Source organism: Oncorhynchus nerka, linkage group LG16 (genome assembly GCF_034236695.1).
Source record: "Oncorhynchus nerka isolate Pitt River linkage group LG16, Oner_Uvic_2.0, whole genome shotgun sequence".
Lineage (NCBI taxonomy): Eukaryota > Metazoa > Chordata > Actinopteri > Salmoniformes > Salmonidae > Oncorhynchus > Oncorhynchus nerka.
This window is the reverse complement of record NC_088411.1, coordinates 13806070-13829014: the sequence shown is the minus strand read 5'-3', so window position 1 is coordinate 13829014 and position 22945 is coordinate 13806070. Positions and strand designations below refer to the sequence as shown.

The 22945-nt window shown below is 44.9% G+C and overlaps 1 protein-coding gene across 2 annotated transcripts; it reads right to left on the bottom strand.

Moving 5' to 3' along the window:
- Nucleotides 1-4367: 4367 nt before the first annotated feature.
- Nucleotides 4368-20539, bottom strand: LOC115144067 (F-box only protein 11-like). Of its 2 annotated transcripts, none has more exons than XM_029684753.2 (20): nt 20243-20539; nt 18762-18919; nt 18448-18529; nt 18185-18329; nt 17442-17571; nt 17286-17369; nt 17050-17182; nt 16840-16946; nt 16650-16761; nt 12527-12633; nt 12277-12414; nt 11554-11771; nt 9259-9439; nt 9055-9177; nt 8844-8929; nt 8411-8742; nt 8201-8308; nt 5942-6050; nt 5755-5853; nt 4368-5586 (listed from the first exon to the last, which is right to left on the bottom strand). In XM_029684753.2, the coding sequence occupies exons 1-20, from the start codon at nt 20328-20330 to the stop codon at nt 5457-5459; spliced, it is 2670 nt and encodes an 889-aa protein (XP_029540613.1). In that variant the 5' UTR covers nt 20331-20539; the 3' UTR covers nt 4368-5456. The 2 variants fall into 2 exon arrangements, with proteins under 2 accessions (XP_029540613.1, XP_029540614.1); XM_029684754.2 differs by having other exon boundaries at nt 18762-18916.
- Between the last annotated feature and the right edge of the window lie 2406 nt (nt 20540-22945).

The following is a 22945-nucleotide window of genomic DNA, read 5'->3' as shown; positions in this document are numbered from 1 at the left end:
AACCCTCCCCTCAGCAAATCTGACCCCGACGCCATCTTATAGGCAGAAACTCCCAACAGGATGTACCAGTGACGAGAACCATTCAACACTGATCTGGCCAATTGGAAGCTATGCTTCAAGATTGTTTTCTATGTACCGGTCAGCCTCAGAGAACAACATTAACCTAAAACGACTGACTCTGAGTGCTTTTATAAAGAAGTGCATTGGAGATGTTGTACCCACTGTGACGACTAAAACCTACCCTAACCAGAAACAGTGGATGGATGGCGGCATTCGCGCAAAACTGAAAGCGCGATCCACCACATTTAACCATGGAAAGAGGTCTGGAAATATGGCTGAATAGAAAGTGTAGTTGTTCCCTCCGCAAGGCAATCAAACAAGCGAAATGCCTGTACAGGGACAAGGTGGAGTCGCAATTCAACGCCTCAGACACGAGACGTATGCGGCAGGGTCTACAGGAAATAATGCTACAAAAAGAAAACCAGCCACGTCACGGACACCGTCACTCGTCCACACAAACAAACACTTTTGCCCGCTTTGAGGATAATACATTGCCACTGTCGCGGCTCACTAACCAAGACCCCCCCCCTATTTCTCCGTGGCTAGCGTGAGTAAGACATTTAAATGTGTTAACCCTCGCAAGGCTGCTGGCCCAGACGGCATCCCTAGCCGTGACCTCAGAGCATGCGCAGACCAGCTGGTTGGTGTGTTTACGGACATATTCAGTCGCTCCCTATCCCAGTCTGTTGTCCCCTCAAGCTTCAAGATGGCTACCATTGTTCCTGTACCCAAGAAGGCCAAGGACTAAACTGACTACCGCCCGTAGCACTCAACTCTGTCATCATGAAGTGCTTTGAGAGGCTAGTCAAGGATCATATCACCGCCACCTTAACACCCACCCTAGGCCCACTCCAGTTTGCATACCACCCCAACAGGTCCACAGACACAATCGCCATCACACTGCCCAATCCCATCTGGACAAAAATAATACCTATGTAAGAATGCTGTTTATTGACTACAGCTCAGCATTCAACACCATAGTACCCTCCCAAGCTCATCAAGCTGGAGGCCCTGGGTTCCAACCCCGCCCTGTGCCACTGGGCCATCCCCAGGTGGTGAAGGTAGGAAACAACCTCTTCGGTGACCTTCAACACTGGGACCCCACAAGAGTGTGTGCTCAGCCCTCTCCTGTACTTCCTGTTCACCCAGGACTCCAACTCATCAAGTTTGCAGACAACAGTAGTGGGCTTGATCACCAACGACGAGACAGCCTACAGGGAGGTGGTGAGGGCACGCGGAGTGTGGTGTCAGGAAAACAACCTCTCACTCAACATTAACAAAACCAAAGGAGTTGATCGTGGACTTCAGGAAACAGCAGAGCGAGCACCTCCCTATCCACATCGAAGGGACAGCAGTGGAGAAGGTGGAAAGATCCTGGGCGTACACATCAGACGGACTGAAATGGTCCACCCACACAGACAGTGTGGTGAAGGTGCAACAGCGCCTCTTAAACCTTTAGGAGGCTGAAGAAATTTGGCTTGTCATCTCAGCCCAGAACTACACAGCAGGACCTGGTCAATGACCTGAAGAGAGCTAGGACCACAGTCTCAAAGAAAACCATTAGTAACACACTACGCCGTCATGGATTAAAATCCTGCAGCGCACGCAAGGTCCCCCTGCTCAAGCCAGCGCATGTCCAGGCCCGTCTGAAGTTTGCCAATGACCATCTGGATGATCCAGAGGAGGAATGGGAGAAGGTCATGTGGTCTGATGAGACAAAAATAGAGCTTTTTGGTCTAAACTCCACTCGCTGTGTTTGGAGGAACAAGAAGGATGAGTACAACCCCAAGAACACCATCCCAACCGTGAAGCATGGAGGTGGAAACATCATTCTTTGGGGATGCTTTTCTGCAAAGGGGACAGGACGACTGCACCGTATTGAGGGGAGGATGGATGGGGCCATGTAGCGCAGGATCTTGGCCAACAACCTCCTTCCCTCAGTAAGAGCATTGAAGCTGGGTCTTCCAGCATGACAACGATCCGAAACACACAGCCAGGGCAACTAAGGAGTGGCTCCGTAAGAAGCATCTTGAGGTCCTGGAGTGGCCTAGCCAGTCTCCAGACCTGAACCCAATAGAAAATATTTGGAGGGAGCTGAAAGTCCGTATTGCCCAGCGACAGCCCCGAAACCTGAAGGACCTGGAGAAGGTCTGTATGGAGGAGTGGGCCAAAATCCCTGCTGCAGTGTGTGCAAACCTGGTCAAGAACTACAGGAAACGTATGATCTCTGTACCAAATATTAAGTTCTGCTTTTCTGATGTATCAAATACTTATGTCATGCAATAAAAGGCAAATTAATTACTTAAATCATTTGATTTTTCTGGATTTTTGTTTTAGATTCCATCTCACAGTTGAAGTGTACCTATGATATAAATTACAGACCTCTACATGCTTTGTAAGTAGGAACACCTGCAGTGTATCAAATACTTGTTCTCCCCACTGTATATACTGTATTTTATACCATCTATTGCACCTTTATTTATGCTGCTCGGCCATATTCTCATTCACCCCTTTAGATGTGTATATTAGGGTGCTCTGGAATTGTTAGCTATTACTGCACTGTAAGAACTAGAAGCGCAAGGCTTTCACTAACCAAGTGTATGTGACCAATAACATTTGATTTTGATGTGTGGTTCATGTGTAACCTATGAGCAGAATTAGTTTTTATCTCCGTTGCTTTCAAACAAGGAATTGTTCTTCCACCACATGGGCCAGCCCCTAGCGATTAGAGTTCCAGCCTGCACCCACATCAGAGCGTTCTGAAACTATTCAGACCCCTAGACTTTATCCACATTTTGTTACATTACAGCCTTATTCTAAAATGGATTATTCCCTTCAATCTACACCCAATACCCCATAATGACAATGAAAAAATAATAACTTAATTATTCAGACCCTTTTCTCAGTACATTGTTGAAGCACCTTTGGCAGCAATTAAAGCCTCAAGTCTTCTTGGGTATGATGCTATAAGCTTGGCACCTGTATTTGAGGAGCTTCTCCTATTCTTCTCTGCAGATTTTAAGCTGCCTGGTTGGATGGGGAGCTTCGCTGCACAGCTATTTATGTCACTCCAGAGATGTTCAAATCCGGGCTCTGGCTGGGTCACTTCTCCCGAAGCCACTCCTGCGTTGTCTTGGCTGTGTGCTTAGGGTTGTTGTGCTGTTGGAACGTGAACCTTCGCCTCAGTTTGAAGTTCTGATCGCTCCGAAGCAGGCTTATATCAATGATTACTCCGTTCATCTTTCCCTCTCCTGACTCGTCTCCCAGTCCCTGCTGCTGAAAAACATCCCCACAGCATGATCCTGCCACCACCATGCTTCACCGTAGGGATGGTGCCAGGTTAACTCCAGACTGTGATACTTGGCCTTCAGGCCAGATTTCAATATTGGTATGGTCAAAGTCCTTTTAGGTGCCTTTTCCTGAGGAGTGGCATGTCTAGCCACTCTACCATAAAGGCCTGAGTGGTGGAGTGCTGCATAGGAGTACCTTCCAGAAGAACAACCATTGAGTTCTTCGTCGCCCTTCTGTGCGGCCAGCTCTAGGTGGTTCCAAACTTTAGTTTAAAAATGGAGACCTTCAATGCTGCATAAATGTTTTGGTATCCTTCCCCAGATCTGTGTCTCGACACAATCCTGTCTCAGAGCTCTACAGACAATTCCTTTGACTTTGGTTTTTGCTCTGACTTGCAATTATAGACTGCCTTTCCCCAATGAAGTTAAAACAAGATTCACATGAGCTCAATTTCAGGTTTCCTAGCATCTGGATACTTTAAAAAAAATAAACAACTTATTTGCAACAAGGCTGTAACATCACAAAATGTGAAAAAAGTCTAGGGGTCTGAATATTTTATGAAAGCACCTGTCAAAACAATTTCTAGGTACCATGGTTGTCTTAAGCGCTTCTGGCAAAAAATGATGCAGAATCCTTTTCAAATTTGTGGCAATGTGAAATTAATGTAGGAGAATAACACATTTAAATAATTTTTTGTTGCATCTTTGAAATGCAAGAGAAAGGTAATATGCGTAAAGTCTCAGACTGATCCAGTGAAGCATTAAATTGGTACTGAAGAACATAATACTATGGTAATATTTAGCTTCCCCATAGAAAACACTAACCTTCATCTCGATGGCCGGGTGGGGAGACAGCTGGGATTCAAACTGTAGGACCATCATGATGACAAATCAAACAGCATGGTATTTTTCCCCCACTAAATTGGACAGTGCAGTTAGATTAACAAGAAACGTTCTGCCCATAAGTCATTCCAGTCACATTAGCAACAACCGTAGAGGTTAATCAGACACACAACACTGATCTAATAGTTTTATTTTCTTACAAATGACCAGTTTCCTTTCTTTTTTTTCTTTCTAGGAAATTAAAACCCTTTTTGAATTCATACTAGCATCTACATAATGGTTTTTAATACTTCACAATATATTAAGTCTAGATGTTATGGTACACATGCTTACAATCCAGGCTGCCTGAAGAGCCACAGTCACCACAATACACAGGAGGGAAGTAGGGAGCGGGTGGGAGACTGCAGAATTACTCATGTCTGACCCTCTCCAGTGGCTGAATATGAACACAACCATACACATGCACCCACTAAACAACAATCCACACAGATTCACAACAGCCAGCCATACCTACCTTGTTCCACCGGTCCTATATATATCTATAACCTGGAGAGGGTCTTCATTAGTGTTAAACGCGATTCTCTTTCACAGAAAGAACTGGGACATGAAGAGCTACTGCAGCAAGCCTGGGGCTAACAAAAATAATAATTAACATAATATATAAAGACATTCAAGTACATTAAGATTTTTGCTTGAAAATACAAAACTACATGAGAAAGCATTAAAATAATATAAAAGCTGAAGTGCTCGATCAGTCTCTCTCCCGTGAGCTGTACATGTACAGCTGTACATCAGCAATCCGCTGCCGAGTAACAGTTGCCACAAGGACTACAATGCCTTGGGACCAGAAGTGTCTTTCTCAGTGGGCGGGGCTAAATATAATCCTCTTCCTGTCTGGAGAGGAAGTTTGTTTTCCAGGACCGCGGCGAGTCGCAGAGAGGTGAAGGGCCACAGGCAAAGGAAGTATCTCATTGGCCACTCTCCAACAGAGCAGCCATAACCCACTCCAGCTCACTCTACCCGTCCATTTGGTGGCCGTTAAGAGTCCATTTCTCATTACAGTAGACCAGACAAATCCCTTTAGAAGAGACCCCCCCCCCCCCCCACAGTGCAGCAGTGTCTGAGCTTCAGGGTCCCTATAACCGTCACTGCTGAGAACACCGTATTCTGCCTCCTTATGGCCACAGTTCTTGCGTGTTTGCGAGTGGTGTGTGACAGAGGGTGGTATGTGTGTAGACTATAGGGTGTGTGTTTATGTAGTGTTCAGTTGTGCTGCAGCGTGTTGGACTCTATGGGCGGAGCGGAGTCGTAGAGTGTGTCTGTGTCATGCGTTGGTTCTCCAGCCAGCGTACAGGGGTTGGAAAGAGTTCCCGCTCCACAGTCACAGAAAAACCTACAGAGAGACCAGGGTTAACATGGAATACAGGACAAAACAAGGAAAATATAGAATTGAATGGTCAGCCTGGTATTCTAGAAAAAAAATTCTATAGTCAAGACACAGTCATGGCAAGCCACAAATGGGAACGTCTAGTCAGTAGTAAATGGTTGGTGCGCTACTCACCTATCGTGCCGTATAAACTCCACGTCGTGTCCTTGGTGACACTTCTTGATGCAGTTCACACAGATGGCGTTCCTGTCTGTCGTATTGCAGGTGTGACACCTTGACACCACACAGAGGTCACAGAAAATCAGCACTGGTGTAACTGCTGTGTAACTAACTGAATGTCATGCTAGTTGAGTGTGTGTACCTGTAGAAGTCGTGCATGGGGTAGGAGGTGTAGCTGGAGATCTTGTAGAGACACTGTCCTCTGCTCACAGCTTTCTCTATGGCATCCTGATTATTCAATATCTTATTATCTGGAAGAGAGGAAGAGACTGCTCTGACCAAGAACCTATTTGATATAGTCTAAGCCAAACAGTCATTGCGCGTCTCTCAGCAACAATCTGAATGAATGTGTTGTGCAAGTTATTTTCCTCAGTCAGCTGAATGTGCCATTGATTTAGTTCATAGAACAGTGGTTACGTAAGTAACCTTCGATATCCACTATTAGCAACTGGGCCAAACGAAGCGGTAATATGAATGTGGTTAAAGCTTTTCAACAGTTGAAGCTATTAGCGAATATGACCCCATTCCTGAAAGCCAAGACTCTCAGGAACAAGTACGAGTCTTCTGTTTCCATCTCTGACACACACAAGCTGTGTAGGACTCGTTAGAAGGTAGAGTGATGAATCTGCACAGAATGACTGGGGAAATTAATTGATTAAAGCCTATACTTCCTTCCATTACCTGGTTTAACAGATCTTGTGTCATAACGTTTAAGTTAATGGAAATAAAGCCATATTCAAAAGATGCCTCAAATGTATTTTACACATTGGTTTCTGATACTCAAGTGTCCTACAAAAGAGATTGAAATAGCTTGATGGGCCATGTATCTTAAATATCATGTATGAATTTGTGACCCCCCCCAACACCCCTTCTCCAAAGGGTAGGATATATAGGTTGTTTCACAAAAGTGGCTCCTTCAGAAATATTAGTGACTACCACTGGTCTATTTCAAGAACTGACAAGACTGAAATAATATTAGCATTAGCCCAAGTGCTACATGACGTTAGTGTCGCTGACAGGCTAGGCTAATGTCCGATAACGTAATAGCAGTGTTTTTAGCCTTTAGAGTATGTGAGCGGATGGGAGCTGGAACGGAGAGATCCCAATTTGACTGGAGTGCCGGCCTTCTTGCCCACTCCAATAGCGCCAACGTCACGAGCTCAGGGCAAACCCGGCTCAGCATGCATTTGTAGTCTACTTGTGTGCCTCTTGCTTTAGCTACTGTCATGGAGTTTGCTAAATATTTTCATAAAGAAACTGATAAAACACACAGGTGCTAAATCAAGGTGACTTATAAAGATGAGGATCAAGAGAGGGAGTGTGGTGATGTAGTGTCCACAACTAAAGAATCATAGTGAAGTATGAAAAGACAAATATTCCAAAAACATGGTGTACTTACTACTTGCACATGCTAAAAGAAAGGAATGAGGTGGGTAGATAACTAAGTGTGTCATTGTAGCAAAATATTTATAAACTAAAAATCAGATCTCTTAAACGTTTCGTTCATTTTTGATGTATTATCCATACTAGGCCATAATTGAGTCAAGGAGGTTTCTGTTTCGATCAGGACATTTTGTGTGTTACTTTTTACCCCATTTTCGTGGTATCCAATTGGTAGTTAGTCGTGTCCAATAGCTGCAACTCCCGTACAGACTCGGGAGAGACGAAGGTCGAGAGCCATGTGTTCTCAAAAACACAAACCTGCCAAGCCGCACTGCTTCTTGACACACTGCTCACTTAACCCGGAAACCAGCTGCACTAACATGTCAGAGGAAACACCATACACCTGGCAACCGTGTCAGCGTACATGCGCCCGGCCCGCCACAGGAGTCGCTAGAGCACGATGGGACAAGGACATCCAGGGCAAGCCAAACGATGCCCTAACTCGGACGGCGCTGGGTCAATTGTGTCTCATGGGGTGTCCCGGTCGCTGATTCACAGCCCAGGATCGAACCCGTGACTGTAGTGATGCCTCAAGCAATGCAATGCTACTCGGGAGGCCTGATTAGATAAACAATCATGCCCAACCTGTCAAGGATGGCCAAAAGGACGTTTAGCATCCCCAGTGGCTCTGCAAGTGTGGAGAGGATATTCTCTACTGCTGGCTGGCTCTCCAGGCACCATCGCTTCTTGACACATTGTCTAGATTAGCCTGAAGCCGCAGACTGGCCAAACGCTTGTTTCTAAAAATAAATTCAAGGGCATTTTTCCTTTATTCTAAGTTAGTCACAGCCTATATGTGCAATGTATAGACTAAATGATTTAATACAACAAAACGTTTAAATGCTGAGCGCTTTGTTCCTACCAGCCTATTGTGTCCTATTGTATCCATGAGCGAGATTTCCAATCGTTCCAACTCCTCACATACTCTGACCCTTAGTGCTACAGTAGCACTAGTTACCTTTCATGGTGACGTTGACCCCCGAGGCGAGGAACAGGCCACCAAAACGGTTGTTGAAGATCTGGTTTCCCTCCAGAGTCGCCGTGGCATGGTTGGTTATCTCGATACCTGAGACAGGAAATAACATTATCAACACAGGTGGATGAGTAGGTAACAGTACTGACCAGTCAGTACAGCATGGTAAAGTTAGTGTACACATGGGCAGCTGACCTGCAGCAAAGCCGTCAAAGATACGGTTCTTGCGGAGCACAGGGTGGCTGTTGGTGCTGATCAGAACTCCTGCCTGGGCATTCCTGAAAATATCGTTCTCCTCCAGAAGACCTCTCCCTCCGTTAAAGATACAGATGCCTCCGTCTCTCCCGTCGTGGATCTTGTTGCGTCGCAGCGTGGGGTTGCTGTCCGTCTTAATCCACACGCCCGCCATGGCGTTGTCGAAGATCTCATTGTCCTCGATGAAACCCAGACCCGAGTTGTAGACCAGAATGCCTCCGTTCTGCCCTCCCCAGATCTTGTTGCGTCGGATCTTGGGGTTGCTGCCAGTTCTGTAAAACCACCAACAATATTAGTGAAGCCTTCATCGAACGTTAGTCAAACGTTATCATATCCACTGTGTCCTGCATTTGACAGAAGAGGCAGGACGTACCGTATCTGAACGCCAGAGTACATGTGATTGTAGATGTCGTTGTCTTCCAACACCCCATGACCATTGTCATAGAAATACACCCCTACCTGAGGGATAAAGAGGGTTAAATCTGACTTTTTGCAGAATATATCATGTAGATACAATGAGACAGGCCTCCAATTGTCACAGAAAGTTTTTTTTTAAACAACGGTAACAGATGAGTGTGTTTTACCTGTTTGCCGCTGTGGATGCGGTTCCTGCGGAGGACAGGTGTGCTGCCGGTGGTCACCCAGACGCCTGCCAGCGTGTTGCTGTACACCTCGTTCTCCTCGATCACACCCTGGCCCTTCTCATGCTGCAAACACACACACACACGATTAGATTGTTTAATCAACATCTATAGGACTGAAAAAATCTAAACAGTATGTGTCTTTACCACGTAGATGCCACCATGCTGTCCGTCGTGGATCTTGTTGTGGCGTACAATTGGGCAGCTATTGGTTCTAATCTGGATTCCCGCCAGAGCGTTGCCATGGATATCATTCCCCTCGATCAGGCCACGCCCATCGCCAAATATGTACACGCCCCCTTGGTTACCGTTAAAGATTGCATTGCCCCTGGAGAATAACAGAACGGAACGTCAACAAACAGCCCATAATACTGAGAGGGGTTATTGCAGGGGTCTCCAACAGGTCGATCGCAAACTACCAGTAGCTCGCAGGCCAACTACGAGTAACTCGCCAAATAATTCTGAAAGCACATGCAATTTAAGTGTTCGACTGCAAACTGTCAAAAAAATCTTACAAGTACTAGACACTACAAGCTCCCAGCTACTATCTAATCAACGCAACATCGACATTATCCCACCCCTGGTTAGCCACTTTTGTCTTAAAAAGCTAAACCTAAGCCAATGAATTGCCACTCTGTGGTGTGCACACTGCTCTATTACTCCGTGTGTAGCCAGTTGATCGTCCTCGCAGTGGCAGACCACGTGTAACAACACCTGCACAGGATCGGTACATCCGAACATCCCACCTGCGGGACAGGTACAGGATGGCAACAACTTCCCGAGTTACACCAGGAACACACAATCCCTCCATCAGTGCTCAGATTGTCTGCAATAGTCCAGCCTCTCTCAGCCTAAGGGCTTGTAGGCCTGTGGTAAGGCAGGTCCTCACCAGACATCACCATCAACAACGTCGCCTATGGGCACAAACCCATCGCCGCTGGACCAGAGAGGACTGGCAAAAAGTGCTCTTCACTGACGAGTCGCGGTTTTGTCTCACCAGGGGTGATGGTCAGATTCACGTTTATCGTTGAAGAAATGAGCACTACACCGAGGCCTGTACTCTGGAGTGGGATCGATAGGGAGGTGGAGGGTCCATCATGGTCTGGGGCGATGTGTCACAGCATCATCGGACTGAGCTTGTTGTCATTGCAGGCAATCTCAAAGCTGTGTGTTACAGGGAAGACATCCTCCTCCCTCATGTGGTACCCTTCCTGCAGGCTCATCCTGACATGACCCTCCAGCATGACAATGCCACCAGCCATACTGCTCGTTCTGTGAATGATTTCCTGCAAGACAGGAATGTCAGTGTTCTGCCATGGCCAGCAAAGAGCCCGGATCTCAAACCCATTGAGCACGTCTGGGACCTGTTGGATCGGAGGGTGAAGGCTAGGGAGCTGTCCGGGAACTTGCAGGTGCCTTGGTGGAAAAGTGGGGTAACATCTCATAGCAAGAACTGTCAAATCTGGCGCAGTCCATGAGGAGGAGATGCACTGCAGTACTTAATGCAGCTGGTGGCCACACCAGATTCTGACTGTTAGTTTTGATTTAGACTCCCCCTTCGTTCAGGGACACATTCCATACCCGTTAGTCACATGTCTGTGGAACTTGTCTCAGTTGTTGAATCTTGTTATATTCATACATGTTAAGTTTGCTGAAAAACACAGTCAACAGTGAGAGGACGTTTATTTTTTTTGTGCTGAGTTTATATAATCTGTATATATTATTTGTGAACTTTGCCACGAAATCAGGGGCAGCAGTACAGAACCGTCACAGATGGTACATTCCTCACTCGCTAGATGCACAATTAAAAAAGGGCCAGATGCGGAATTAAGGGGAATTACAGTGAAATCTGTTTGATATTTGTGGGGGTCTGGAGGAAAACTAGTCTTCTGATGTGATTTAAGCATTGACATGAACTCAGAACATTCAATTTTGTTCTTTCTTTATGAACAATTGTAATTTTGAGAGTAAAAAAACATATCTAAAACAAAACAGAGGAAACATATTTTAGGAAAATATACAACAGAATTGGGGTTTTATAGGGCCCCCTTAGAGTGGTTTATAAACCGTTATTTTACCAGGTATACTGACAGAAAACATAATGCAATACTTTCTCTTGTACACTAAGGATCTGGGGAGGAGTTGCAGGGGAGAGGAGAAGAATGTGCCTATTTGAAAGCAATACAAATCATTAGGACCAGGGATGCTCTCTTGATAAGTGGGTGAATTTGACCATTTTTGCTAAGCATTCAAAATGTAATAAACTTTTGAGAGTCAGTGAAAATGTATGGAGTAAAAAGTACATTATTTTGTTTAGGAATGTAGTAGAGAAAAATAATGTTGTCAAAAATATAAATAGTTAAGTACCCCCCAAAAACGACTTATTAGTACTTTAAAGTATTTTTACTTAAGTACCCTACACCACTGATTGTGTGTGTGTACCGTATCGTAGGGTCACTGTTGGAGGTGATCCAGACTCCAGCGAAGTTGTTGGCGTAGATCTTGTTTTCTATGAACTGTCCCCGTCCTTTCTCATGCACATAGATTCCCCCTGTTTGGCCATGGTGGATCTCACAGCGAACCACTGTAGGGTTAGCATACGCCTTCACTTCAAAGCCTGCTATGCGATTCCGGTGGATGTTACAACTCTCAAAATAACCCTGGGGGAGAAGGAGAGAGAGCGATACTATCATCATGTTCAGCACAACTGTAAAGATCTCCAAAATGATGGGTGAGAGGTAAAGGCTGTCACTAGCTTCCACAGCTACAAAATCATAAACCATGCATTTTTATGAAATGCATCTTAAAATTGTATTTTAAACCTAACCTTAACCACACAGCTAACCTTACGCCTAACCTTAAAGGAAAACACCACCCAAAAACTGTATTTTGCCATTTGTTTCATTAGTCCATTTTTTATATAGTCCCAAAATGTTTTGCATGCCAGCAATCAAGTTTAAGATATGTTACTTTCAAAATAATCATATGATGCTGCATTTTGCAATTGACGAATGAAACAAATACCAAGAATTTTTGGGTGGATTTTTCCGTTAAGATCAAAAAGCACATTTTTGTTTCCATACATTTTTACAATATAGCCAATTTTGACCGTGGCTGTGGAAATCAGTTGTAAGAGGTTTGACGTTAAAGGTCAAAGTGAGATACCATTCCATGGTCGAAGGTGAAGACTCCTACATCTCGGCCGTGGTGGATGTGGTTTCGTCTGATGATGGGGTTGCCGTGGTTTTTTACCCAGATTCCCGCCAATGCATTATTACTGATCTCATTATCCTCATAGATACCCTGTAATACATTATCATTGTCATAGATACCATGCAGGAATACACAGTCAGAGAGGGTGTTTAAGTGTGGTTAGTGATGTGTGTGCATGGTCGGTGATGAAGTGTGCATTTACCTGCGCATGGTCAGTGATGTAAAGTCCAACGTTCTCACAGTCACTGATGTTGCAGTGTTTGATGCTAGGACACGCCCCCTGGCCGCTCACACAGACAGCCGAGCCAACTAGAATAGGGACAAACATTACCGGACATGCCCCACTGGAGACAACCTACATCAGGGATCAACAAGACTCAGCCACAGGCCTAATTCTTCTTGAGCAGCTGGTCTGGAGGACAGAAAATAATTACATTTTTTTTGTAGAATGCAAATTGCCCGCAATAAGCCCAAACAGATATATTTGACTAAAACATAATTTCAAACCTTGATTACATGTATATACAATCCCATATCTCACTAAGCGTGGGAATATTTTAGAACAGATAGCAAAAATGAAAATCATTTGGGAGCTGATTTCCTCTAAATCTTGTGCAGAAGTGTATTTTATGTTGTTATACACACTACCAGTTAAAAGTTTTAGAACACCTACTCATTCAAGGCCTTTTATTTTTACTATTTTCTACATTGTATAATCATATTGAAGACATCAAGACTATGAAATAACACGAATGGAATCATGTAGTAGCCAAAAAAAGTGTTAAACAAATCAAAATATATTTTATATTTGAGATTCTTCAAAGTAGCCACCCTTTGCCTAGATGACAGCTTTGCACACTCTTGGCATTCTCTCAACCAGCTTCACCTGGTATGCTTTTCCAACAGTCTTGAAAGAGTTTCCACATACAGTTGAAGTCAGACGTTTACATGCACCTTAGCCAAATACATGTAAACTCAATTTCACAGTTCCTGACATTCCCTGTCTTAAGTCAGTTAGGATCAACACTATTTTTTTATATATATTTTATTTTAACCCCTTTTTCTCCCCAATTTCGTGGTATCCAATTGTTTTAGTAGCTACTATGTCTCATCGCTACAACTCCCGTACGGGCTCGGAAGACGAAGGTTGAAAGTCATGCGTCCTCCGATACACAAGCGGCTTGGTTGGGTTGCTTCTTAACACAGCGCACATCCAACCCGGAAGCCAGCCGCACCAATGTGTCAGAGGAAACAACGTGCACCTGGCAACCTTGGTTAGCGTGCACTGCGCCCGGCCCGCCACAGGAGTCGCTGGTGCGCGATGAGACAAGGATATCCCTACCGGCCAAGCCCTCCCTAACCCGGACGACGCTAGGCCAATTGTGTGTCGCCCACGGACCTCCCGGTCGGTTGCGACAGAGCCTGGGCGCGAACCCAGGGTCTCTGGTGGCACAGCTGCAGTACAGCGCCCTTAGCTACTGCGCCACCCGGGAGGCCCCCCCACTTTATTTTAAGAATGGGTCATGTCAGAATAATAGCCAAGATGTTTATTTCAGCTTTTATTTCTTTCATCACATTCCCAGTGGATCAGAAGTTAACATACACTCATTTAGTATTTGGTAGCATTGCCTTTAAATTGTTTAACTTGGGTCAAACATTTCTGGTAGCCTTCCACAAGCTTCCCACAATAAGTTAGGTGAATTTTGGCCCATTCCTCCCGACAGAGCTGGTGTAGCTGAGTCAGCTTTGTAGGCCTCCTTGCTCACACATGCTTTTTCAGTTCTGCCCACAAAATGTATATGGGATTGAGGTCAGGGCGTTGTGATGGCCACTCCTATACCTTGTCATTATTCTCCTTAAGCCATTTTGCCACAACCTTTGAAGTATGCTTGGGGTCATTGTCCATTTGGAAGACCCAATTGCAACCAAGTTTAACTTCTTGACTGATGTCTTGAGATGTTGCTTCAATATATCCACATAATTTTCCTTGCTCATGATGCCATCTATTTTGTGAAGTGCACCAGTCCCTCCTGCAGCAAAGCACCCCCATAACATGATGCTGCCACCCCTGTGCTTCATGGTTGGGATGGTGTTCTTCACCTTGCAAGCTTCCCCCTTTTTCCTCCAAACATAATGATGGTCATTATGGCCAAACAGTTCTATTATCGTTTCAGCAGACCAGAGGATATTTCTCCAAAAAGTACGATCTTTGTCCCCATGTGCAGTTGCAAACCGCAGTCTGGCTTTTTTAATGGAGGTTTTGGAGCAGTGGCTTCTTCCTTGCTGAGCAGCCTTTCAGGTTATGTCGATATAGGACTCGTTTTACTGTGGATATAGATACTTTTGTACCCGTTTCCTCCAACATCTTCACAAGGTCCTTTGCTGTTGTTCTGGGATTGATTTGCACTTTTCGCACCAAAGTGCGTTCATCTCTAGGAGACAGAACACGTCTCCTTCCTGAGCGGTATGACGGCTGTGTGGTCCCATTTATGCTTGCATACTATTGTTTGAACGCGGTACCTTCAGGCGTGAGGAAATTGCTCCCAAGGATGAACCAGAATTGTGAAGGTCTAGCCTGAGGCGGCTTTTCCCTGAGGTCTTGGCTGATTTCTTCTGATTTTCCCATAATGTCAAGCAAAGAGGCACTGAGTTTGAAGGTAGGCCTTGAAATACATCCACAGGTACACCTTCAATTGACTCAAATGATGTCAATTAGCCTATCAGAAGCGTCTAAAGCCATTACATAATTTTCTGGAATTTTCCAAGCTGTTTAAAGGCAGTCAAATTAGTGTATGTAAACTTCTGACCCACTGGAATTGTGATAGGGAATTATAAGTGAAATAATCTGTATGTAAACAATTGTTGGAAAAATTACTTGTGTCATGCACAAAGTAGATGTCCTAACCGACTTGCCAAAACCATAGTTCACAAATTTCTTGTTGAGTGGTTGAAAAACGAGTTTTAATGACCTGAGTGTATGTAAACTTCCAACTTCAACTGTATGCTGAGCACTTGTTGGCTGCTTTTCCTTCACTCTGTGGTCTGACTCTTCCCAAACCATCTCAATTTGGTTGTGGTCGGGTGATTGTGGAGGCCAGGTCATCTGATGCAGCACTCCATCACTCTCCTTGGTCAAATAGCCTTTACACAGCCTGGAGTTGTGTTGGCTCATTGTCCTGTTGAAAAACAAAGGATAGTCCCACTAAAAGCAAACCAGATGGGATGGCTGCAGAATGCTGTGGTAGCCATACTGTTTAAGTGCGCCTTCTAAATAAATCACCGACAGTGTCACCAGCAAAGCACCCCCACACCACCTCCTCCATGCTTTACGGTGGGAACCACAAATGCAAAGATCATCCGTTCACCCACAACGCGTTTCACAAAGACACAGCAGGTACCAAAAACCTCAAATTTGGACTCCAAACCAAAGGACAAAATGTCCATTGCTTGTGTTTTTTGGCCCAAGCAAGTCTCTTATTGGTGTCCTTTAGTAGGGGTTTATTTGCAGCAATTCGACCACAAAGGTCTGATTCACACAGTCTCCTCTGAACATTTGATGTTGAGATGTGTCTGTTACTTGAACTCTGCGAAGCATTTATTTGGGCTGCAATTTCTGAAGCTGGTAACTCAAATGAACATACCCTCTGCAGCAGAGGTAACTCTGGGTCTTCCATTCCTGTGGCAGTCCTCATGAGAGCCAGTTTCATCATAGCGCTTGATGGTTTTTGCGAGTGCACTTAAACAAACTTTTAAAGTTCTTGAAATGTTCCATATTGACTGACCTGCATGTGTTAAAGTAACGGACTGTTGTTTCTTTTTGCTTATTTAAGCTGTTCTTGCTATAATATGGACTTGGTCTTTTACCAAATAGGGCTATCTTCTGTAAACCATCCCTACCCTGTCACAACACAACTGACTGGCTCAAATGCATTAAGAAAAAATGAAATTCCACAAACTAACTTAACTAGGCACACCTGTTAATTGAAATGCGTTCCAGGTGACTACCTCATGAAGCTGGTTGAGAGAATGCCATGACTGTGCAAAGCTGTCATCAACGCAAAGGGTGGCTATTTGAAGAATCTCAAATATAAAATATATTTTGATATGTTTCACACTTTTTGGTTACTACATGATTCCATGTGTTATTTCAAAGTTTTGATGTCTTCACTATTATTCCACAATGCAGAAATAATAAAGAAAAACCCTTGAATGAGTAGGTGTTCTAAAACTTTGACCGGTAGTGTATAAATAAATAAAAAGGGAACCCTGAACTACATTATTCACAGGAGAAACAAACATGCCCAACTGCAGACTGTTTGCATTACCTGTGCAGGTAGATCTGATGATACAGTGGTCTATGTTGGGAGAACAGTTGACAGTGATCTCCAGACAGTGGTGGGCATTGTGGTGCTGAGCCGACTTATCATCTGGGTTAAACTGTATAGGAAACACAGGAGGTTAGAGGGGAGGTGTGTAATGGGGTCTGTGTTTGCTGGGTCTGTGTTTGCAGCGTACCCTGATAGTCATGTATCCCACGTAGGCGTCCTCTGATCCTTCCATGAAGACAAACGTTGAGTCTCTGGTGTTCTCAATCACCACCTTATCAGACACCTTACCCGGAGCTACATACACACAAAAAGAAAGTCTGTTTATACCATAAGTAGTAGAGCATACATACAAACTAGAAAGAGCAAGACACACGCACAGACAGACCACACACAATACCTGCTCCGATCATGGTGATGGGGGACTCTATGTAGATCCACTCATCAGTGTAGATCCCAGAGTGCACGAAGATCAGCCCTTCAAAATGAGCCTCCTGCACCCCTCCTAATGCATCCTCTATTGTGTCATAGTACTGGAAACACAGAAACACGGTTACGCAAAATTGGAGCCGACGGGCAGCCATATTGAAAATGTATTTTCAATGGACCATGAGTGTGTGCGCGCACGTGTCTTACCAGCATATTCTCCCTGCCTTTGTACCTCCCAGGGTTGCTGTAAAAATGTTCAGCAAAGCCTGGCTTCACATGGGCTCCTTTATACTGCAAAAATGTTAAAACAATGTTAAAATAACATTAACACAACGCTTATCTAACTACACACACTTTACCCACCAGTTGTTGGAAGCTGTCCTTCCAGGGATTGGGGTGGTCGTGTTCCTCAGGGCTGACCTGGTAGAACTTTCCTGGCTCAGGGTGCATCATGGGACGTGTGTACTCAAACACCTCCATGTACAGACGCTTCCTGGACACACAGAGAGAGGGCAAATGTCAACCACCCCGGGCATAAAGGGTTTTGCACAAAGTAACAGTATGGACCAGTAATGGTCGATAGCGACTAGATTTATTTTGGTGACATGTCAGTTAACTATAACGGGCCAAAAAATATAGGTTAGGTTTATGCATGTTTGTGTTCCTTCAGTATAGGATCACAGAAGTGTGTCTGTGTGTACCAGAGTATAGGGTCGTTGGCTAGCTGGCTGAAGCGTTTGTGTTCCTTCAGTATAGGATCACAGAAGTGTGTCTGTGTGTACCAGAGTATAGGGTCGTTGGCTAGCTGGCTGAAGCGTTTGTGTTCCTTCAGTATAGGATCACAGAAGTGTGTATGTGTGTACCAGAGTATAGGGTCGTTGGCTAGCTGGCTGAAGCGTTTGTGTTCCTTCAGTATAGGATCACAGAAGTGTGTCTGTGTGTACCAGAGTATAGGGTCGTTGGCTAGCTGGCTGAAGCGTTTGTGTTCCTTCAGTATAGGATCACAGAAGTGTGTCTGTGTGTACCAGAGTATAGGGTCGTTGGCTAGCTGGCTAAAGCGTTTGTGTTCCTTCAGTATAGGATCACAGAAGTGTGTCTGTGTGTACCAGAGTATAGGGTCGTTGGCTAGCTGGCTGAAGCGTTTGCAGACGCAGGCAGTTTGACAGAGGTCCTGCTCCAGGAGGTAGGAGAAGATCTTCAGAACCACCTCATCTGGAAGCTTCTGCTGCAGGTACTGCTCTGCTGGAGCCGCTACACACACACACGCAGAGTTTCACTTAGCATTAACAGATGATGCATACACAGATGTAGAACGAGCCGTGCAGACACGTCACATCCGTGACTTGTACACCTACACACACATTGTTACCTGGCAGGTCGTGGCTTTTGCCGGAGACTCTGGCCCGTTTGGCTCGGTGGCCGAAGGGTTCGGTTGTTGAGGTGGATGCTCCCTGTGTCAGAATAACACACATCAGCAACACACACTGCTACCTCCCCCAGTGACGTGACTGAGACACACACACTTAAACATTCTGTCTCACTCAACTACACTGTCTAGCTTTCTCCTGAAATATACACTGGTGGTGTATACTCCCACTAGCACGTTTCAAAAACCAGTCCTCTCCTTATAAACCAATTAAGGAAAGTGAACAAGCACAGAAAGGTGCTCTCTCTCTCTCTGACCTCCATAGCAGTCTTGCTGGGACAGGCCACTGCAGTACTGGAGGCTGTTCTCTTGGGCAATAGAGACTTGCGTCGGAGCTGGTAGGGGCTGTTCCCAGCTGCAGGCCCGGACTCCTCCACAGCCACCTCCGCTGCTGCAGCTGGAGCCTCCTCATCTGCTGGACACAGAGGACACAGTCAGAACACAGTCTGACAGATACAGCACAAAGAAACGTCTTCTCTTTCAGCACAGTTCAACTGACTGGCAGCATCCTCTCTCTGCAGTTCGACAGACAAACACAGTCAGGCAGATGACATTTAAACACCATCCACCCACATAGATATCTACTGTACTGCAGTTGGTAGGGGAGTACAGACTGATTACAAAACACAGGTTAATAATGACAGCTGATCACTGGCATTCTAGTTCGCCTTTTATCAAAACGCTTTCAGGACATTCACAGACTGGGTGTCGTGGTTGTGTTTGATTGACTGCATAGAATGACAGGGACTGGCTGTTGTTTTGCAGGGCTGTGTGTGTGGCTGACAGACAAAGGTTGGTGATTGACAACCACAGATGTGTCCCTGCCGCCCAACAGAGCCCTACAATACCATTCCCTTCTCTAGCTGTCACACTGATACTAAAAGTCACAGCCCTGAACAGTTGACCTGAAGGTAACCTGGCCGCAGATTTTTACCGCGGGCGACCAGAGTCAAAACGCAACTAACGTTAGTTACGTAGCTAACTAGCTCGTAAATCCGTCGTGTAAACAAACATACAGCTAGCCAGCTAACGTTAGCGATCAATCAGACACAAATTTTTACTAGCTTGAACTAGTAGTTCACTAACTAGCTAGTTAGGTATATTAAATAACTAACGGTAGCCGATGAATGTGATCCACTCAGTTATCTACCGTTAACTGCCGACTGCTTAACGTTGGCAGGAAAATGAACCTGTCTAAATTGCGGATGATATATTCATATCAGTTGGCTAGTAAGATTAACTAACTTAGTTGCTGGAGGATGGCGACTGGCTAACACACCCCAAAATGGCAGTCCAAAAACGCAACGCAGATTAATTTCATCCGAAGCGTTACAGCTAATAGCTAACCTTTTAGTGAGCTAGTAACGTTACTGCCATGACCATGATGACACGTCCTGGCAAAGTCGGAACAAATACATTTAAAAATGTGGTCACTGTGGTTCCGCCATGGTCGTCGTTATGGTTGCGTAGTGTGGGCTAGTCACTTTACTAGCTGACTAGTTAGCGAGGTAACGTTAGCTACACAGGCAAAGCACTCACTAACGTCGTTACCCCTAGCCCCACTGGTAGCCACAGACACTCAAGCCAAACAAAGCGCGGCCTGGCCCGGGCCAAAAAGCTACAAGCGTCGGCTTTTCCTAAATAACACCCAGACAGCTGAGGTTGGGGGTCACAGTGGAACCTTGCCGCCCTGACACGACTACAGTCCCTACAGTACTCTGACCGTGGTCCCTCTCACCTCGGTCGCCCTCGTTCTGGTCGGGCTGCACCGGGCGCGGCCTTGAGACTCGCCTGGGTCTCCGGTTGGTGGCTCTGACGGAGTTCATTTGGGGAGTCGGTTGTTAAAATACAAAACGCTTTCCTCGACCGTCCACTTTGCGCTTTAACACCAGGCCTCGACTACAACCCCGTGCGCCGGTCTCTCTCAAACCACCCACCGCGCTAGCTAGCTACCCGAGGTGTAGTTTATGTTTTTTCGGACTGCTCCCTCCTGCACAGCTCTCTACCAGCTCTGTCTCTATATCAAGCAGGAGGAGCCATTAACTCACACAGGGACAGTCGGAGGCACTAATCATGAGCTTACAGCGACCTCCTGTGGCCAATAATAGACAGGTCCTCTTGAGCATGGGTTCTCAAAGTGGGGTCCGAGGTATTTCATGTTTATAATTTCTCTTCATTATTTGTCTTCATATGACAATAATTAAAAAGGATTTGCCAGTAAATTGTCGACTTGATTCATGACGATGACTGCTAGCTAAGATTTTGAAAGTATGATGTTGACATGACAGAGTCCAATCAAAGCTACTGTAGATAAGCCTTCCAGTGGTCTAAGGCACTGCATCGCAGTGCAAGCTGTGCCACTAGAGATTCTGGGTTTGAGTCCAGGCCCTGTCGAGACCGGGAGGCCCATGGGGCGGTGCACAATTGGCCCAGCGTCATCCGGGCTAGGGAGGGTTTGGCCGGCAGGGATATCCTTGTCTTAGCACTAGCGACTCCTGTGGCGGGCCGGGTGCAGTGCACGCTGATATGGTGGCCAGGTGTACTGTGTTTCCTCTGACACATTGGTGCGGCTGGCTTCCGGGTTGGATGGGCATTGTGTCAAGAAGCAGTGCTCCTTGGTTGTGTTGGGTTTCGGAGGACGAATGGCTCTCGATCTTCGCCTCTCCCGAGTCCGTACAGCAGTTGCAACGATGAGACAAGACTGTAACTACTACCAATTGGATACCACGAAATTGGGGGTAAAAAAAAAAAAAAATTATATATAAAAAAAAATGATATCATGTAATTTGACGTCATTTTATCTGTGGCCAATGACCTGGAGCCTTCTTGGATGGGCACTTCTAATGTAACTCTATGGCTTGAATTTTTGAGCTCTATCCTTAGATTTGGCAGTGATATAGTGTCCCCATGAGTGACAGAACACTAAGCCAATCACAGCACAACTAGAGAACATTACCAAGCCTTACACACATATTTTCTGCTGTCTGCCCCACCACCACAGAAAGCACTGAGCTAGGCTGAAACACCTGCATTTTGGAGCTGTCTTACTCAACAAAGCAAAAAAGAGACCATGTTTGTATGGAGAATTTACTAACGCAATTCATTATGTTTTTAAATCTTTTTTTTACATTTGCAAACTGATATGTGACATGTATTAATGCCAAAATAACATGCAAAACAGGCAAGCATTCTATAGGTTTTATTTCTCAACTCTCAATATTCAGCTCAATAGCAACTATTTTACAACCAAGATATTTGATACGGCTTTGAGATATGGATTGACACGTGCTAAATGCGCACTGGCCATTGCGAGGGCATATGGCCTATAGGTCTAATGGGTAGTAGCCTACAACTGCAATGTTTTTTTTTAGGACATTGCATTTACTGTTGGATGAATACATAGCTACTAACAGTGGATAGTATATTTAGAGTTAGCATTCTAGCTAGTTAGCATGTGTTCCTTGGGCGTTGAACCCCAACTTAATTCGCCTATGATATTAGTTAGTGAACACAAATATGTTTGTAATTTCTCTCTATAGTATAAAACAAAATCTGGGAATTCTGGAGTCCTATTTTGACAGTAAAATATAGCAACTGTAGTTTAATTGTCAACCCAAAATTCGCCCACAATCACTGGATTAGGTTGTACAAAATATATTGAGTCATGCATTCCTGCTTGGATGCGTTTGATGAAACAACTTATTTCTTGAATACCTCAGAAGTCTATTTATTACACTTCTTAATAAAGCACCATGAATGAATTTATACGATTCATTACTCATGACTTGGGTGAATGGGTCTGACCAATTCTTGGCTGGTGCCTGTGCCACCAACTGTAAAAGTCAGTGACACCAGGGAAAAATGTTAGTCTGGAGCCCTGTAATAGTGATTAACACTTAGGGTAGTTGTTGATTCAGGGGAACACATGACAGGCACTCATTTGCAATATAGCCTAAGTCGTTAGCTTGGCTTTCATAAAGTATAAGGCTTAAGCAGACAGGCAGACAGACATACAGACAGAGACCAAAAGAAGCACAGAGAGACAGCAGAAAATATGCTGGGATAGACAACACAACAGGAAATGGAAAGGAGGCAAACAAAATGGCTAAAACAGAGGCACAGTTATAGTGGTGAGTCGTATCTCCAGTGTATTTTTACATATTGTATTTGTTTTAAACATGAGCTGGTTAAAAAAGAGGAGGACCAAGTCTCGCTAGTCACTGGCACAGAAATGGTTGAGAAACACAGTACTCTACTAACAATGTTATGTGTCAGCACTACCGCCTGTGTCTAAGTGTAGCGTCAGGGTTAGGATGACCACATTTAAAATGCCCAAATGCGGGACAACAGGATGATTTGGCAGACCTAACTTCAAAATAGGCCATGGCACCATCACTGTCTGTTGTGAATGAGGATTCTTCTGATTTTACCAGTGAAATGT

Excerpts from the sequence above, each read along its gene's own strand:
- LOC115144067 (XM_029684753.2), bottom strand. The coding sequence starts at position 20,330 with ATGAACTCCGTCAGAGCCACCAACCGGAGACCCAGGCGAGTCTCAAGG. Across the intron at positions 18,330-18,447 it reads CAAAAGCCACGACCTGCCAG|CGGCTCCAGCAGAGCAGTAC; the intron begins GTAACAATGTGT and ends GTGTGTGTGTAG. Across the intron at positions 8,309-8,410 it reads CTTTGACGGCTTTGCTGCAG|GTATCGAGATAACCAACCAT; the intron begins GTCAGCTGCCCA and ends TTCCTGTCTCAG.